The 19,994-nt window shown below is 33.5% G+C and overlaps 1 protein-coding gene across 2 annotated transcripts in view; it reads left to right on the top strand.

Annotated features, from left to right (window-relative positions):
* The window catches only part of LOC140752744 (uncharacterized), a 51,865-nt gene extending 34,871 nt beyond the window's left edge, over window positions 1–16,994 (top strand). Inside the window, exons 2-5 of one of the 2 annotated variants that reach the window (XM_073087121.1) lie at window positions 11,472–11,571; window positions 14,260–14,421; window positions 15,600–15,729; window positions 16,324–16,994. In XM_073087121.1, the coding sequence (XP_072943222.1) occupies window positions 11,472–11,571; window positions 14,260–14,421; window positions 15,600–15,729; window positions 16,324–16,421 (490 nt within the window). In that variant the 3' untranslated portion in view covers window positions 16,422–16,994. Of the gene's footprint in view, window positions 1–11,471; window positions 11,572–14,259; window positions 14,422–15,599; window positions 15,730–16,323 lie in introns of those variants that run through there. The other variant, XR_012103468.1, reaches the window with a different exon arrangement.
* The last annotated feature ends 3,000 nt before the right edge of the window (window positions 16,995–19,994 follow it).

Raw genomic sequence — 19,994 nt, 5'->3', positions numbered from 1 at the left:
AAGGTTTTACAGGAATAATAACAGGTTTAGGTTTAGGAGTAGTTCTCCATGCAAACCAATGATTTGAGTTAGAGACAGCCTATTTCAGTCAAATTATTAATTAAATTTTTAAAGGTGCTTGAGTTAAATATCATTTTTTCGGTGTTTATTATTAAAAAATATATATTTTTTGTTTTTCGTATACCAATCAATTTAAATTATAACCATTTTATTCATGGCTAAGTCTCCCGTAGGCCAAATAATGTTGTCCCTGTAGTTCCGGGACCAGAATAGGGCTACAGTATCTCCTGCTTGTCGTAAGAGGCGACTAAAAGGGGCTTTCAGGGTGCGGGTGGTAAGAGTGGGAGCTCGAACCGTCCGGCCAACGACCCCGGGAAGGACAGCGGTATGTGTGGCGGAGCCCGACGGGGCAGTGCGCTGAGAGGACTCCGGTTGCGTTCCTTTGGAGATCCCGGAGTTCTCTACGTAGCGCTGAGGACGGCCACCGCGGGGGTTTTAGTGCGGTAAAAATCCCACATAACCCCGTGTCGCTCCCCTAAGGTTTCCCCCTCAGGAAGAAAGAAAAAAAAGGCCAAATAGTATAGTAGCATACTTTTCCGTCGCTTTCCAGCTTAGTCCCCAGCGGTAGCGGCGCATCTTTGGCCGACCTTAGGTAGGAATCTTATATGGGGTTGAATGCAGATGTCCATGAGCGGTAGAAGCCACTTACCATTAAGTGGACTGGTGGTCTGCTTCTCCTATATTACGAAAAACACGGTGACTACCTCGGCAAACGTGTTAATCGTTTTTCAAATAATTTTACACGGTCGGACAAATGGATAAAAGTTAACAACAACTGAAAATGATAATCATACTTACGTTACATCTTATGAAGCAACGAGCCATAAACTTATTATTTCAATTATTTTGTTTACGTAAATATAAGTAAAGTCATTACAATTCATATTATGACGTATAAAGTAAGAGTTGTTATTTTATATAATACTTTTTTGTAATAGTTGTATTAATTTACACAAAATACTATTGAAATAAAAAAAAAACATGTTTTTATAAAGTAGAGAAATATTATTATTATGCAATAATATTAATAATCATTTAAAAGTATGTATTATTTAAAAATATAAAGATTTTTTCTTTTTATTATATACATTAAACATTCATATTATGTATGATTGTGTATGACACAGATAAATAAACCGACTAAGATAGTTTTTTTAATTACTAGTAGGATCTACAACAGAAAGGCGAACTTTTCATACATATTTATACAAATTCAGTACTGAAGGTGGTAGAACCCTTTGTGTTTCAACTCCGGCGGTACCACCGCCACACCTATTTCTACCTAATAACAGCATTGTTAGGCGCTGCTGTGTTCCGATTTGAATGGTGTGGTAAGGGAGACATACTTTTCCGAGGCGTTCCAGCTTAGACCTCAAGGGTAGCGGCGCATCTGTGGCCGACCTCAGGTAGGAATATCTAATCCTATCTGGGGTTCTGCTACTCCTATATTATAAATGTACCTACGAGTATTAACTTTCAACTTATTTACATACAAGAACTCAGTTAATCTAACTCATACAGATTTATACAAAAAGTTAGTACGCGCTAACTATTCCTATTTTGTTTTTATATTACTAGTTAATCTCCAATGGAAAGGCTGATGTTAGTTTCAATCTGTAATTAACTTTTTCTAAGCATTTAACTTTTTCTTATATTTTTTGTTTCCTTTTATCTTTGTAAAGTATCACAGTCAGGTGTTTTATTCAATTTGAATAATAATATCAAGATTTTTAATTTTATTATTTTTTAAAAGTAATTATGATTATTGTTTTTGTGCATTCAGGTACTCGCTAATATAATATGTTTTTAAAGTATAAAAAGCTAAAATCTGGATTCATTTTATGTTTATTGTACAACATCCTTTATCTAAATTTTCGTAAATAAGTAAGTAAGTAATTTAAGAATTCGTGTTTCTAATAAAATTCTAATTTCTAATAACATAGTAATTAATCATTAATTAGCCACTTAAATATTACATACCAATGCACATTAGACGTAATTACAAAAAGACGTATAATAGACACTGCGTTTTATAATCCCAGTTCCCCATCATACGAGACCGCCATAACAGTATTACAGTATTTATCGTTTCACGTCTGTATTGCATGGATATCCGCGTGCCTTGTGACATAATTACAATGACAGTAGGAAACGTGATAAACACATAACTCATCTTATCATTCATAGTCGTCGTCCATTACTGTCCCACTGCTGGGCACGAGACTTCTCTCGGAATAAGCATTAGGCTATAGTCCACCGCGCTGGCTAAGTGCGTATTGACTTCACATACGTTTGAGAACTTTTTTTAAGATTTCTCAGGTATGTAGGTTTCCCCACGATGATTTCCTTCACCGTTTAAGCAAGTGATAATTAATTTCAAAAATTTTAATACGCACTTAACTTTAGATAATTTTAAATCAGAGGTGCGCAGAGTGCAAAGGTCTTGGATTTGAACCTCGGGCTCCCCGATCGAGAGAACGGGTTACAACCACTAGACTATCACTGTTTCATTCATAGTACTGTGTTGAATTACTAAAAAAATAAAAAAGCCCGACTACTAACTTAAAAATATAGACTTTGCTTACTCCCGAAATTTAGACGAATCCAACAACACCTCATATATTTAAATCCGACAAGCCGTTTGGGCTGTAACGTGCTAAAAATGAAACATATACATAAATACGCTCAAAAAACATTACTCCATAGTCTTTTTACTATTAAAAAAAGAGCAATAAGGTCAATATATAGTCTGCGACGTGGTGAGTCCCTGAGAGAACTGTTTCCCACTATTAAAATATTGACGGTACATAGTCAATACATCTATGAAAATATTATGTATATAAGAAAACATACTGATATGTTTGAAAAAAATAGTAACCACCATAACTTTAATACTAGAAATAGAAATAAATTAGCAATTCGTAAACATAGTTTATGCAAGGTGGCTAGATCTTTCATGGGTAACCGTATTCGCTACTACAATAAAATACCTGACCACATTTTGAATCTCACAGGAAAAAAGTTCAAACATGTCGTTAAACAAACGCTATGTAAAAAAGCGTACTATAAACTAAGTGATTATTTGACTGACAAAACGGTGTGGTCTGAAGTAGTTCCAGCTCCACATGTACCATTAGGTTAAGTTAACATTGTAAAATCCATTTTTTTTTTAAAGGTGTGTGTTATGGAGTTTCTTTCGCCGCTTCTTCTCCATAACGAAACACCTTGTGAAGTGGTGGTAGTTTGACATTCAAATTGTGCTCTGTAAAGAACCTATTTTGAATAAAAAAAATTGATTTGATTTGATTTGATTTGATAATATTAGACCAAATATGCAATTAAAATAATCAATTAATTATTAATTGCAATTAATTTAAATAATTACTAGTTAATTAAAAAAATAGGGTTATTCCTATGTAAATCACAACTCCGTCCAATCTAAATGCAACTTGGCAGTATCATGCACAGATGTTCCTATTTTGCATAAAAATACCATTATAATAATGACGTTTATGTAAATATTGATTTAATGGAAGAATTGAAACGTAACCATCTGTGTCAATAATATACGACAGGTTAAATAATAATCAATATTTTAACATAGCTATAATATGCTTCATAAGTACATTACTTATTGTATTTATATACATAACATGTTAATTTAAAAAGAACTGCCTGTGTGAAAACTAAAAAGGTTTCCAAATTTTGGAATCATCATGATAAATTCTGTCATCGGAAACCGCTGTACTTCAAATATGACACCTTACAGCTGCTACCATGTTTATTTTTTGATAATTTGATGATGAATCTGATAGGTACTTTAATTAAAGAGATCCGCAGTTTGAAAGATTACAAACATACACAAATAGGCGTGAGACATAACCTTTGCGCGTAACATAACCTTTTCTTACAATCGGTTATTAAACAGTATAGTACTTGTTGGTTACAGTTATGTTAATCTACTTTAATATCGCTGATTGAAACCACTTAAATGCAGTTTTATTTCAATTGTCAAAAACCCGCAGAATGTTAACACAATAAAGTGGCTAGAGGAAGTCATTAATAATTTTAATTCTTACGTTACAAATACGACTAACGGATACCACGAAAAATGGGTTGTTTTTATTATGCAATGGACGCTCATATTAGCTATTAGTGTAAGTAAATTTGGCCTCTTAATCTAGGGCTTCGTGGTTTGAAATCTAGGTACGTACCCTTAATTTTTCATTTATGAAGGGTTATGAAACCCTTGTGTTTCGACGACAGACGCACCCGCTACATCTATTGGCGTCATTCAAGAACAGCATTAAGCGCAGCTGTATTCCGTTCTGAAGAGGGTGGTAAGGGTGACATAATTCTCCGAGGCATTTCAGCTTAGTCCTCAGGAGTAGTTTTTTTTATAATATAAGAGTAGCAGACGAGCATGCAGTCTACCTGATGGTAAGTGGCTACTGCCGCCCATGGACATCTGTAATCAACCCCAGATAAGATAAGATATTCCTACCTGAGGTCGGACACAGATGCGCCGATACCCCTGAGGACTGAGCTGGAACGCCTCTCCCTTACCACTGTCTGTCTCCCTTACCACACCCTTCAAACCGGAACACAGCAGCTTCTAACACTGCTGTTATTAGGTAGAAATAGGTGTGGCGGTGGTGCCGCCGGAGTCGAACCACAAAGGGTTCTACCACCTTGTAATCATTTGTGGCCGACTTCAAGAATCTAATAATACCTGGTGTTGATAACAGGTGTGCATGGGCTGCAGTATACTCTTACCATCATCATTAGGTGGACTATAAGCTCGTTTATTACTTCCACATTATAAAAAAGAAAAAAGATTAACGTCACACTGGGTTCATTCTGTACAAAAATGAAGCGGAGTCAACCGACAATTGACAACAAGGTCACAACAAACAATGGTGCAACGAATAGACTCCACAATACACTAAACTGACTAGCCGCAACAAAGTTTAAAGGATTAATAGACATACAATATCATTTATTTAATCTTTATAAATTAATATTAATTTAATATTTGGGTGGTAAGGATTGCCCAATCCTTCCTCTAATCCACATTAGGTTTTTTTATATTGTACAAGTAATAAACGAGCATGCATTTCACCTGATGATTAGTGGCAGCTGCCGCCTTAATCTATACTAATATTATAAAGAGGAAAACGTTGTTTGTTTGTTTGATTGTAACGAATAGGCTCAAAAACTACTGGACTGATTTTAAAAATTCTTTCACCATTCGAAAGCTACATTATCCACGAGTAACATAGGCGATATTTTATATCAAATATATTTCATAAATAGATTTTGAGGTGGTATAAAGTTTGATGGGTCATAAGTTCATAATTATGCCGCGTCAAAGTTTCTCTCTTTAATTTATCTTACTGCATCTCCCTTACCATGTCCTTCAAACCAGAACGCAGGTACAGTTAATACAACTTTTATGATATAAATAGGTAGCCTTGCCTTCGGAGCCAAACCACGGGAGGTTTTCACCTTTAAAATGTTTTTAAAAAGCAATTTAATTTCATTATTTTGTGTCAAAATATTTTTAAGGTTTTCTGCACTTACACACACTAAACTACTCATAAACATGTCTAATGATAACAAAATATAAAAAAATATATATTTTTCTAATATCGCTCTCGCTTATGACACGGGCCAGAGTACCAAAGTGTAACCCACATAATGAGTAGGGCATAAAATGAGGGTCATAAGAAAGTGGTTACGCTACGATACACATCGGATTGAATTCTTAACGACTCAACTGATTTGTTGTACATAATGCTTATAATTATGTGCTGGTATCTGTATAATTATCATTGTTTCAATATGAAGTATGAAGATGTTTAAGCGGGATTTATATAAGCTTATTAGAAGTCGAATTGCTTTTTTCTTGTTCTTGTTACAAATATTTATATTGAAAGAGTATTTGATGTTTTTACAATAAGTACCATAACATGTATGCAATCTGTCAATTTAAACGTTTTCATCGACAATTTTATTTTTAAAATAATTTAAAAACAAATAAGCACACCAATTAGGATCAAATAATCGATATTTTTCTTATTAAATGTTTAATTATATTAAAAAATTGAAAATGGAATATATTTAAGTGTGTAGAGCTAAAGTAAATAAAAAATGAAACAATAATTTTAAATTATTAATTTTGTTATGTTCGTAAAGTATGACCAAGTCTACCTTTTATTTTTATGAAGATAATAAAATGTAGGTCTTAAAATGTTATAGAAATTTGTTATTATAGAAGTTTGTTATTATAGAAAATTGTTTTAATTTTGCAATTGTTTGAAATTTTATTAAACATTATTATTAAACAATTTTATTATTAGTAGAAACGGTGATCTAGCTCAGTTTAATCAATTGACACGGATGTTTTGAATTGAATAGAATAGTTAGAAGTAAAAATATAACATTCGTCACGTAAAATTATATTTTCAAAACTTCTTATGCCTCAATTAGCATTGAAGCCTTAGCTTATACTCAAAGGCTCAGTTGGAGATAAAGACGACTTTAAAATGACTCAGTATAATCATCGACCCACTTTCGAAGGTGGTAAAACCATTTGTGGCTTGACTCCGGCGTCACCGACGCCACACCTATTTCTGCCTTATCTGCAGTGTGACGCGCTGCTGTGTTCTGGTTTGAAGGGTGTCGTAAGGAAGACATACCTTTCTGAGGCGTTCCAGCTTAGTCCTCAGGGGTAGCAGCGCATCTGTGGCCAGCCTCAGGTAGGAATATTTAATCCTATTTGGGGTTGATTACAGATGTCCATGGGCGGCAGTAGCCACTTACCATCAGGTGGATTGTATGCTCGTCTGCTACACGTATATTTAAAAAAATGTGTATCATTGCTTATATTTTTATTTGCTTATTAAAATCTACTATGTATGTTGGGTTTTTACCCGCATTCAGAAACCACGAAATAAGTCATGTATTCACGGAACTCCTCTCAATTTGATAAGAGTTAAAAACAAATAAGCTTACATTTCGTCGTTCGGTCATACATACTGCGATAAGATAACGATTCCAGTTAATTACCAGATTGATACAACGCAAACATAAAAATTGGCCAAGTACGTACGAGTCAAACTCAATGGTGGTCAAACTCAAGGGGTACGTGTGTCCTCTTTGAAGGTGGTAGAACCTTTTGTGGTTTGACTCCGGCGGCACCTCCTGTTCTGGTTTGAAGGGTGTGGTAAGGGAGACATAATTTTCTGAGGCATTCCAACTCAGTCCTCAGGGGTAGCGGCGCATTTGTGGCCGACCTCAGGTAAGAATATTTAATCCTATCTGGGGTTCCATACCAACAAATTTTTGCCGAGAGCTAAGTTAGAACGCCTCAGATAAGTATGCCTCCCTTACCACACCCTTCAAAGCTGAACATCGCAGCGCTTAACACCGCTGTTACTAGGCAGAAATAGGTGAGCCGGTGGTGCCTCCGAACCACTAGAAATACCGTTCCATTCACCAGTTGTCCTCCTCAGGACGATCAGTTGGCGAAACGCTTGGTTCTACCGACTTCGAGACGAAAAAATATAGCGTAATGTCCGTAGGCAGCGTATTTTACAACGCGTTTATTTTTTGAAAAAGCTATCCAGAGTGGGACACAAAAATATTTTTTGTTATTTACTTTGCATTCTTGGAATCTTTAGACTATACTGTAGAAACAGAGCAGATAAGATTGTTTATAAATATGCTTAACGATAACTACTTATGATATGAAATCATTAACGTTGTTCATGCTAATTGTTGACAATATTAATTGCTGTCCTCCAATAAGTAGGTAAATATTATTTAAAAACAAGTTACTTAATAAAAATAAGATACATTGCTAGTTAATTACTCATTACGATATAAGACACGAAATAACAAAGAAAGTTTCATATTCTCACTGAAAATACGGTTTTTAAAAAGGCTTGCATTTATTCTAAAGTTTAGCATAACCCGAATACCTAAGTCTTTCTTTACGATTCAATTTTTCACTTTTTTTACATTAACATAACGATAAGACAGGCGGGCTACCTGATGGAAATCAGTCACCGTCGCTTATGGACATTTGTAACACCAGAGGAGTCGCCAATGCATCGCCGGCTTTGAAGGAGAGCTCTTTTTACACCCCTCTTTAAGAGCCCCATGTTATAGACCTGAGGGAATACCTCAGTAGGAAGTTCATTCCACATTTTATCAACTATTTACCGAAAAATTAAGCTTTCCTAAACGTTGCTGAGTATTCCTCAATTGACAAGTACTTAACCTTTAGTCCACCATTCTGGCTAATTGTGAAATAAAATCTTCACACACCTTAGCGTGTCATGAAGGGTGCGTCAAGGGAGACATACTTTTCCGAGGCGTTACAGCTTAGTCCTCAGGGATAACGCCGCATTTGTGGTCGACCTCAGAACGGAAAAAGCCTATCTGGATTTGACTACACTTACCATCAGATGGACTGCATGCTCGTCTGCTTTATTATAATAAAAGGGAAACCTAAACATCCGTAATATATAGAATTGATAAAATTTCAAGTAGGTACATAACTTACATTATTTTAGAGTGTTTACATGTAATTGGGCATATCGTAAATAAGAGTTAAAGCTACGGCAATTTTAAAATGTAAAGCGTATTCGTTCATACCTCATGGTTATGTAATAGCAAGTTACCGTGAGATTCAACCTACTTACTTGTTTAGCTACGTGTAGAGTGTAGTTTATACTGTAGTTCTATGCGTATGCATCTTTAGAAATAAATAACACATACTGAAATTTTAAAAAATATCCATTATTTTATCTCTTTTTCCAGATTAATAAAATATTAGAGACCGGTATTTTTTTTTTTTGTCTGTCTGTTAGGTTTTCTGACAATTTAAACTGTTCTTACTTCAGCTAGTACAACACACCTACAAAATGACTATACTATTTCCATTTCTTTATTTTCTCGATGACAGATCGACGCCCATGTAATTTTGTGTTATGTACGTTAAAATATCACACAGATAATACTTTACTTCATGGATAGGTAGTGATGTGCTACACATAATGATTACTATAGGAGCTATAACAACAAACGTAACACGATAACAGACCCGTTTTTTTTTACAAAATGTAAGAAACTAAACTACTGCCGGATACTTTTTTACAAATTTATTAACTATAATATTATATTACATATACTTATAATATTATATTTAATTACAAGATTTTACACGTAAAAATATTTATTGCCTACTTCTTTAAAATTTTCGAAGCTGTTGTAAAATAAATAGGTATAGGTAAGAAACTCAACAATGCAACGAAATAATTATTGCGATGGGTAATCTTTATTCATTTATTTTAATAAAAATTTGATGATGAGTTGGTCACAACACTACAAAGAACTGTCATCGAGAAAATAAAGAAATGGAAATAGTATAATTATCCTACAGGTACCTACCTACCTAATATGTACCTACATATTAGGATTTGAATTCCATATAGGCAGACTACTGTTACAGGTATAAAACATTATTTAAGAATTAACCTGTTAAATTACCTTACTAACGAGTAAGGCAACCTATAAGCATCGCTAGCAACTGTGTTCACAGCCTTACATAGCATGGGAGAGACTATAATAATAAATGACGGTTTGTCAATGTTTTTACAATTGTGCAACATTATTGTCTTCTTCCATTTTTTCACAAGACATTACGAATTGTCGCTATTCGTAATTAGTTGAAAGCACAAGGTTGTTTATTTCATTGTTTAAAATGCATATAAATGATCTCTCATAAGTTATCTATAATGATTATTTATCTATAAGGTTCACCACAAACGGTTTCTTTAAAAAAACTTTATTTCAAATAATAAAAATGATGCTTTTTTTAAGTGATGAGGCGTAATTGTTTGCGATTATTTGCAACCGCGAAGAATTGATAATGCTACTCATGCATCGCTATATTTGAAGGACTGTTTTTAAATCAATGACGTTATATCTATTATTTTGTTATGAACTTAATGGTTGGGTATTTTCAATAACCGTTATCCTAATAATACCTAAAATACTCAATCTATCAACGTAGGAAATTATAATCATAAATCAGTTACAGGCCCATTTACAAAGTATTTTTTTTGAAAATTGAAAATGGGCCCGCCATTTTCTAAGTATTTTTTTTGAAAATTGAAAATGGGCCCGCCATTTTCAAAGTAATTTTTTTGAAAATTGAAACTGGGCCCGCCATTTTCAAAGTATTTTTTTTGAAAATTGAAAATGGGCCCGCCATTTTCAAAGTAATTTTTTTGAAAATTGAAAATGGGCCCGCTATTTTCAAAGTAATTTTTTACGCATGCTACCTATTCCTTCTGACCAAATCTAAAGTAAAATCTAAATTCATCTATTGTACCAACTCACCACTAATCAAAAATCTAAATTCCTCATTTACATTTATGCCTAAGCAGAGATCGAACCCGGAACCATTTAACCCAGTATGAAAACATAGTCAGTTATAATGTAACAATGTCTTAACTGTATAATTGTACATTATGTTGGTGTTCAATAAATAAATGTAAAAAAAACAAAACAAACAAATATCGGTGCATACCCGCTATCTATACAATGTACGATTTCATTATCTAAGAGGAAGGACATCCGATGTCAATGTTCTTTGACCTCAAGCACACAGTACGGGTGTGAATTTAATTCGTTTTGGCTAGTTTCATGCATTGAAAAGTAGTAAAACTATTCGTTCGACCAGGGGGGGTTCCAATGCCATAGTAAACCTAGTATGGTTCCACCGGGGGGTACCGCAATACCTTTTTCAAGCAAGAAGCACTTCTGCATTTCGCTGAAAGAATGTTGATGCCGGCTTACATATACGATCATCTTCGTCTGAATGAGTGGCATCAATTATACGGCATTAGGTATGACCTATTTTAGATGGAGTTAGTTTTTACAGATATCTATAGGCAGCAGTGACTGCCTATCATCTTTACTATAAACTAGTAATAATCAAAAAACGAAGACTCGGCTGACTAAAAATATAACTGAAAAGGGAACTTATATAGCCAATGAGTGACATTTATATAAATTTAGACGAACCCAACGACGCCTCTTATATTAAAATTCATCAAGCCATTTGGCTTGAACGGTATACCAGTCTATGGGTATGCCAAAGAATGAGACAAATAAACATACACACGTACCCACATACAAACATAAGCTTAAAACCCTTACCCTTACTTTTTAGTTGTCTCTGGAGGGTAAAAACATTACTCTCCGCAATCGACTACAAAGTAATGCAAACCACATCTCCCATTAATTACGCGTATTACTGTCTAATACATTCTTTTTACCGTCCTCTCCTACATTAATACAGATTTCACCTTATAATATTTTTTGTGTAATTACAGAGAGAAAATCTGCAGTTCGATCGAGATCCCCATACTGACACGATGCTGCTTCTGCTTTCCCTTGAGGAAGGGTCTCATCGCCTTCGCTTATATCAACCTGGTAAGTTGAATAACAGCTTTTATTTCTTTTTTGTCATCTTCAAAAGGTACCCGACGTCGTGGGGTCTACGCCGGGTTATGTGGGACTTTTACCGCACTAAAACCCCAAGGCCGTCCTCGGCGTTTGGTGGAGAACTCCGGGATCTATAACGTTGCTTATGATTTTTAATTGTAGTGTTAATTTTGAAACTTAATAAACCTATAATAAAAAGCAGCCTAGTAGTCGTAAACGCGGCTTCTTGACCGGGAATTCGAGATTCGAATCCCAGGCACGTACCTCCCATGTTTGAAAGTTATGTATGTACGACTTAGAAATTCATTATCACTTGCTATACCAATGAAGTGAAGGTAGTGATAGCCTAGTGGTTAAGAAATTCGGTGTCTCGATCGTGGGGTCCAAGGTTCAAATCCCATTCACGCACCTCTGTTTTTTTCAAAGTTATGTGCGTATTAGAAATTAATTATCACTTGCTAAACGGTGAAAGAAAACATCGAAAGGAAACCTGCATACCTGAGAGATTTAAAAAAAATACTTCAAAGGTATGTAAAGTCTACCAATACATTTGGCCAGTGCGGTGGACTATGGCCAAATCCTTTTCATTATGAAAGGAGACCCGTGCCCAGCACTGGGACAGTAATGGGTTGATGATGATGATACCGGTGAAGAAAAACGTCGTATGGTCTACAAACCTGAGTTTAAAAAAAAAATGTGTCTGAAATTTACCAATTCGCACTTGGCCAACGCAGTGAACTATAACCAAACCTGAGACCCGTACCCGTGAATTCACGTATTTCTCTTATCTTTTCTGGGGTTGATTACAGATTTATTTGGGTGGCAGTTGACACTTACCATCAGATAGACTGCATGCTTGCTAATTGTAATAACTGTTCTTGTATAGTTATAATAATAGCAAGCATCTGTTATAATTAAGAATGCAGATAAGTAACCTTCTTCAATACATATTTTACTTCATGACAGGCAATTATACCCGACACTCAAACTTAATACTCTAAACAATGTTATCCAATCAACCGTGAGAATTACCTTTAATGCCACGAAACCGATGTCAAGGTTATAAAAAGCAACCTTAAAATTGCTTTAAAAACCTGTATTGCATCTTCCAATACAAAATGATGTATTGGAAGATGCAATACAGGTTTATGAAGAAACCTTAAAAATTGTGTAGAGGCTTTAGTTATTAAAATTTATAAAACGTTTTAAATTATAACTCAAGTATATATCTCACGTTTTTCAAAATTAATATGTCCGATTATCTACTACCATAGATGTAGATTCGACAGTTTTAGTAAGTACGAATGATCGTGGGATAGATTGATTATAAATAATTAATTAATGACTGATAATGCTTAAGTACAGACTATACAATAAATTCTAGAAGTTACCAATACATTCATTATTCAAAATAAAGTAGATAATAAATTTATTTTCATTTCTTTACTTTCACTTTGATATATAGAGAGATAGAGAAGTTTTTTTTTTCCAAAAGAACCTTAATGAAATAGATTTAAAATGTTCTTATAAACATCTAAAATTTAATACACATTCTTTATACCAATAATGTAGTTAAACAGCTTAAATATCAATTAATATTTATTTTATATTACTTGCCATTTACTAAAATGAATATTAATAACAAAAAATAATTTCGAAAAATTTTGGGCTTAATATCGATTAATATCCAATTTATGAAAGCAAACACTCACTAAAATTAATATTAATAACAAAAGACATATTTTTTGATGTAAATGTGAAAATATGTGTTAACTTTCTGTTTAGAAAGTGATTCGCGAATACCAAGACGCAGTGACAGCTTGTATCAATTCCGCTAATAAACGTGCTAAAAATATAAATTCGTCTCGCATTTTGTATGCTAATTGAAAGTTGTCATTAGGGCGATAAATAATAACATCTGTGTAAAAGAAAATACAAAGACATGGGGAGGAAAGATAACATCAACAACTTATTAGTTATTAGCAACAGGTAATAGATTATTCTGGAATACGAGTCAAATGTCAAAATTTAGAAATTATGTCAGTGTGAAGCGGGATGAAACATTTGTATGAAAATCTTGGCAATGTTCGCTCTACAGTCCTATATATTTCATCTCTTTCATTAAGGAAAATAACTTAAGTATTATAACTGTTAGCTATAAATAAAACCATTTTGTTATTTAATTATTTTCCATTATTCATATTATATTCCATTTCCTACTGTTGTTGCACGCGAATATATAAAAATTTGGTAATTAATCATATATATATCTTAGTTTCAATGTTAGAGGAAGTAAATGTAAACTCAACGGAACTAGTGTTAAGCCTTGCAACATCCACAAATATGGATACCCGTACATTCGCGCATCCATTATCAAATACATACGCAAAATGCATTGTCACCCAATTTAAGCGACTCGAACAACACCTCATATGTTAAAATCCGTTGAACTGTTTGGGCTGCAGGGCGTACCAAAGATTGAGACATACCTACATATATTCGTTGAAAATAAATATTAAACTCCACAGGCATGTTAAAAATTAAAAAAAAAAGTATTAATTTATTTGTTAAATAAATCAAAGGATAGTTCACAATAAGGCTTTTCTTAAATTCCATAGTTTCTCCAATTGCAACAGTGTCAAAAGCTTTACTAAAGTCGAAATACAAAAATTCCAGGTGCTAACAGTGGTGGTGACGTCATTACTGTCGATGTATATCTCATACGTCCGGAACTCTGAACTAACGGACATTTCGGAGTACCCTCGCCTCATCGCGGACACCACGGCACTCATCTTGGAGGCCGGCATGACCATCACCTTCATTGTTGCGCTGCATAAGGTAAGAATTACCATGAAAAAAGTAGGAGGAGGAGATCTATTTCTGCCTAATAACATTAGACAACCCGCGTGGTGGAGTGGTCACTATATTGTCCTGACGCGCAAAGGGTTTCGAGTTCGATCCTCGGCCAGACAGACATCTAAATTCGTCTTTGTGTGCGTCCCATTAGATAGGGACTCCGTGTGGGGCTGTGAGTGTATAAAACGTCAAAACAGCAGTGTTGAGCGTTGTTGTGTTTTGATGGAGTGTGGCAAAAGAAAGTCACACACGAGTGACTAGACTTAGTCCTCAGAAGATGCAACGCATTTAAGACCAACCTCAGCACTTCAACCATGCAACGAAGATAACAGAGACCTCCTCCAATCAGGAGGACTCTATGCTCGTTTACTCCTTCCGCATCAGTAAAATCAAAAGGTCTCTTGCATTTTGTGCAATAATGTGACAAATTTCCAATGTCGGAAGACATTAGTATACATACCTACCTAATAGCTTGCTCTTAACCTTTTTACAAACCTGTTTAAAATACCACATTAGATTTATTGATGGCAATAAATTTAAAATTTATATTATTTGAGGTAAGTTTAACAATTTGTCGGGCGTAGACATTGACAAAACCACACACCCCACTAACTCTGAGACAACATATTAATAGCTTGAAGAAAAGTCATAAAAACTGGGACATAGATCTAGAACTCAATCAAACATACATAAATACACCTATTTCTAAATATTCAATTTTTAAATACATATGTATTTTCTTACCCAGGCTTTCCAGTCATCATCATCATACGTATTTCAACTGAGAAAGACTATAGAATCCATTTTCTCATTTTTAGCCAATAATACCACTAGACTAGACACTTCAGGAGTTTCAGCACATCTGTGGCCAACCTCAGGTTGTCTACAGATATAATCTAATCTTATCTGGGGTTCATTAAAAATGTTCATAAGCAGCAGTAGCCACTTACCATCAGGTGGGCCGCATGCTCATCTGCTACTCATATATTAGAGAAACCACTATATCAAAAAACTGCTATCTTCATTTATAACATACAATTTATATTAACAAATTTTGCTCTCTGTGTTTGTCACAGACCTGTATTAGTTTTCTTTGGATACAAGCCTGTAGTGTTAATCAATAGAGGTGAAATATTTAATTTGAATTTTTCAAATTCCAGAAACACGTGCTGCTGATGAAAGCGTACCTGTACTTCGAGATCGTGTTCTCTATCATCGGCTTCATATACAGCATCGCGTTCCTCACCCGGGAGACCGCCAGTGAACTGTTCTTGATACTCTTCCAACTCAGTAAGTTGTTGTTGGTTCATTAGAGATGGCGTTAGTAGTATACTAAATTATCTTATTGATTTTCTAAGAAAAATACAGGATGGATCTGTGGATTTCTACATATTAATCCATATGAGTATACCTCCCTACCCATAACCAGAATGCAACAGTGTTAAGTGCTGCTGTGTTCTGGTTTGAAAAGTTTGGTAATAAGGGTGACATTTATATCAGAGGCATTTGAGGCAGTCCCCAGGGGTAGCGGCGCATCTATGCCAACCGCAAGTAGGAATCTAATTTTATCTGGGATTGATTACATATGTCCATGGGTGGAAATAGCCGTCAGGTCGACTGCATACTCCTCCATACGTTTGGTTTGCAAATCCACACAAGCCAAGCCAAATGCATTTGAATTCGTGACGATTTGGCAATAGCGTACACGACTCTGGGGACCAAAGTGTGGCCTATGAGTATTATTTTTTTGATGTCCTATTGAGTCAGAGCGAAATATTTCTTCTGAAATTATTTTAATAATGATATTTTTAGGAAATAACTAATACTACGTAATTATATTTTTATGGATCAAAATTCTCTACATTTTAATATTACATTTTTCAGTGCTGCAAATCTACCTGGTGATCTTAATATGGAGCTCAATAGTGAAGATGGAAAGGGACGGGACAGTAAAATACACCAGAGAAAGGGACCCAGCTTAGCCATGCATTTTAATATAGATTTTACTATTTAACGTAGTTAAGGCGCTGTAAGTTTTTAAAAGCAAGTCTGTTAACCAAAGGCAGAATGAAAACGACGTAGGAAAAATTACCAAGGAAGGATTTTTTCACATTCGATCCCTAAGAGGTAAAATGAAGGAAGAAAATTTGTTGCATTTTGAAAATTAGCATTTAACTTTCTGTTTAAAAGAAATGAGACAATTATATCTCAGTTATTAAGTTAAGTTTAAAACTACTTCTCAACAATCCGGTTTTAATCTTAACTTAATAGCATGGATTTCCGCAAAGTTACGCCTTATACTATTAACTATCTATATCATGGTTATTGAAAAAAATATTTTTGATGGGTTTAAACAAGGGTTGAAAGCTTATTAGAGATTTTGATATTTTTACCACTCCCTCGAATACTATTATTATTTAATTCTATCATTGGTCAGTGAAATATCCATATGCCATAGATACACTGGTATACTTGAATAATAACTTTTCTGAATAGAAAATTTCACCTATATTTATAATAGTTTTCGTAAAGTTTTACAAAATGTAGTGGTCAAAATTATGACCACTACATTTTGTAAAACTTTTACATTTATTTAAACGGAAATTATATTATTTCAAATTATGCTTTAAGTTAGCGATAAATCGAACAATATTTATAAAAAGTCCTTATTTATGTAATACTAGCTGACCCGGCAAACGTTATGTTGCCATATAAATAAATAAATGTTAAAGATGAACAACCCATATTACTTAGGGGTATGAAAAATAGATAGTAGTCGATTCTCAGACCTACTGAATAAATTTTGGTGAAAATCGATAAAGACGTTTCGGAGGAGTACGGTAACTAACATTGTGACACGAGAATTTTATATATAAGATTAATCTCATAGCGCCTTAATTCAAGAATCAATTAGATATTATACAATCTGTGAAACGTAAAAGAATAGAATATATTTATTTATGGTAAGTGTTATTATTAAGAAGACTGTATAAGTCTTTTATTTATGTTCGCATAAAAGGATTCAATAAACTGAAAAGTTGATCACTTTTATCAAAATCAAATATTCTACAAATTCCAAAAACACGTCGAGAAAGTAATTACTTAAGTAAAAGATTATACTTGTAATAAAATACGTACAATTTTAATCTGTTAAAAAGTGCCTGAGAAATAAGAATAGAAATGTGTGTGCCTTAAATAAGCAAAATTTTAAAGATTAAGTATAATATAGTCGACGTCGCTTTCGACTAGACGGTGGGAACGACTATACATTTTCTATTTACTCATTCATTTAATATTACAATGATCAGACAATTGTTAATAAATATAAAGTCTCTTCTCGTAATTTATGGGAAAAATCGTGCAATACACCCGGTAAAAAATCCGGTCAAAAGACAAAGTAAGTCCAAACTGAATATAGTATATTACGATACGCGTGGCCAAAGTAGCCTATTTTTGCACGGCGTGAAGTTAGCGCCCGAGCGCAGCGAGGGTGCTAAACGCCGTGCAGATAATAGGCTACTTTTGTCACAAGTATCGTATACTATTTTATAGCTCGTGTGACATAAACCCGCTTATACTTGTGAAGAAATATGAAAAAAATATGATAATTATTTTGAAACTTATAAATGATTGAAACTAAAAATTATGAACTAAAAAAGCAATAAAAATGTGACACAACCAAAACCATTGAAATTTATCAAGCCATTTAGGCTACATACAGGCGTATTATATATATAACTAATACTAGTGATACAGTAGAAAATCGATTATCCGGACCTTAGTTATAAATATTCGTGATTGTTCGGATTGTGATACGTGAACAAGTAACTTTGTAATAACCCTTACAGATCAGCCACATTTTGTGTGACTTGTGCATTTCAATTCCGGAAAGTCGCCAAATCGCAACAAAATAGTTACTATAAAAAACAAAAACCAGATTGCTTAAAATATAACCTATGTTATCGCCACAATTTAGACGAATTCAGCGACACATCATGTATCAAAATTAATGAAGTCGTTTGAGTTTGCCAAAGATTGAAAAATACATACGTAACAAACATATAGTCGAAAAACATCACCTTCCTAAATCGGTTTAAATAGCTTTTCTTCATAAACTCAATTATCCAAATTTTCGATAATCCGAATGCCACAAATACGACAACAAATAGGTCGCTTAGTCGAGATTCTACTGGAGTAGTATTATGGCTAATTTTGATAATGATTCCTAATTTAAATATCTCCTACTATGCTGTGTAGCGAAAATAAAACAAACACAGTCAAAACAAACAATAAAATTCGATAAAGCCCAATAGTTAGTCTTATAGTGATGCTATTGCTTAGTATGTACACAATGGCAAAAACATTTATAAATACGTCCAAAATAAAATATTAAAATAATTATAGCTTTAAACAAAATACTCATTACTCACTTTTAATTTTTAAATGGCATTTAAAAGTATGGAACGTTCATAGCTATGTTTATTTTTTTCAACTGTGAGGGTAGTGTATTAATATTCGTACGGTGTAAAAATCGGCTACTTTGGACACAGAAATGCGTGGCTAAAATGCGGGTTTAGGTCACAGAGTGCTATAAAATATATTATTGTGATAACAATTATGGGAAAGACGTAAATAGATAAGGCTAAGTTTAGTTATGGTATAAAATAATAAATAATACTAGATTTAGTATTATTTATCTGTGGCTAGGGTCTGATATTCTTCATAAACAATGTCGGATAGGGGCCAATAATAATTTAACAATTCAAAAGGTCTATGTCGGTAGATACATTGTTGTGCATTTTATAAAAACGGTAACCATTTTGTCCCACCCCGGAGAATCTTCCTGGTTTGTGAGATTCGTTAGATTTAAATGCTTAATTTAAAGTTATATATTACTGTGCTTTTGTTTTTTATATAAGTCATTTGTCAGGGACGACTTATAAATGCATTTCTTAAACACACAAATTCATAAACAATATTTGTAAAATGTATTTTTTTATTGTGTCCATTGTTTAATTCTATTACGTTCAATTGTTAAATACGTTGGATAAAGTCGTAATGACCCCACCACCACATCTACAAAATATTCTGTATCTTAAATAATGATAACTTATTATTTTCATTTCGCGTACCTTTGTAAGCGGCTTACATTATTTGAAATATCATAAATTATAATATAATACTAGATATTTAATTAAATTGTCATATTTATATTGATATTGTATTCAATTAAATGTATTTTAATGGAATTTATCGAACAAAGTTACCTTTTAGACAATAATATAATGTAGAAATTTATTTTATATAGAAAAAGTTTTATTATATAACATATGACGATATAGTTTTGATACGAATATACATTACAAAGTCATAATGTAAATACAGCTTAGAATAAGGGAAAGTATGAAATTTTATGCCAAATAAAAATATTTTATTACACATTATTAAATTTATTTATTTACACTGTCCCGGGTCACATTGACGCTTAACGGTTTTATAGATAATTTTATCACATTCAGCTTTACTTAAATAACATAAATTATAAATAATCTTAT

The sequence above is a fragment of the Epargyreus clarus genome, unplaced genomic scaffold (genome assembly GCF_041222505.1).
Source record: "Epargyreus clarus isolate Ecla_fem2 unplaced genomic scaffold, WU_Ecla_fem_2.2 ptg000001l, whole genome shotgun sequence".
Classification (NCBI taxonomy): Eukaryota; Metazoa; Arthropoda; class Insecta; order Lepidoptera; family Hesperiidae; genus Epargyreus; species Epargyreus clarus.
The sequence above is the reverse complement of the archived record's forward strand: the minus strand, read 5'-3'. Positions and strand labels throughout refer to the sequence as shown.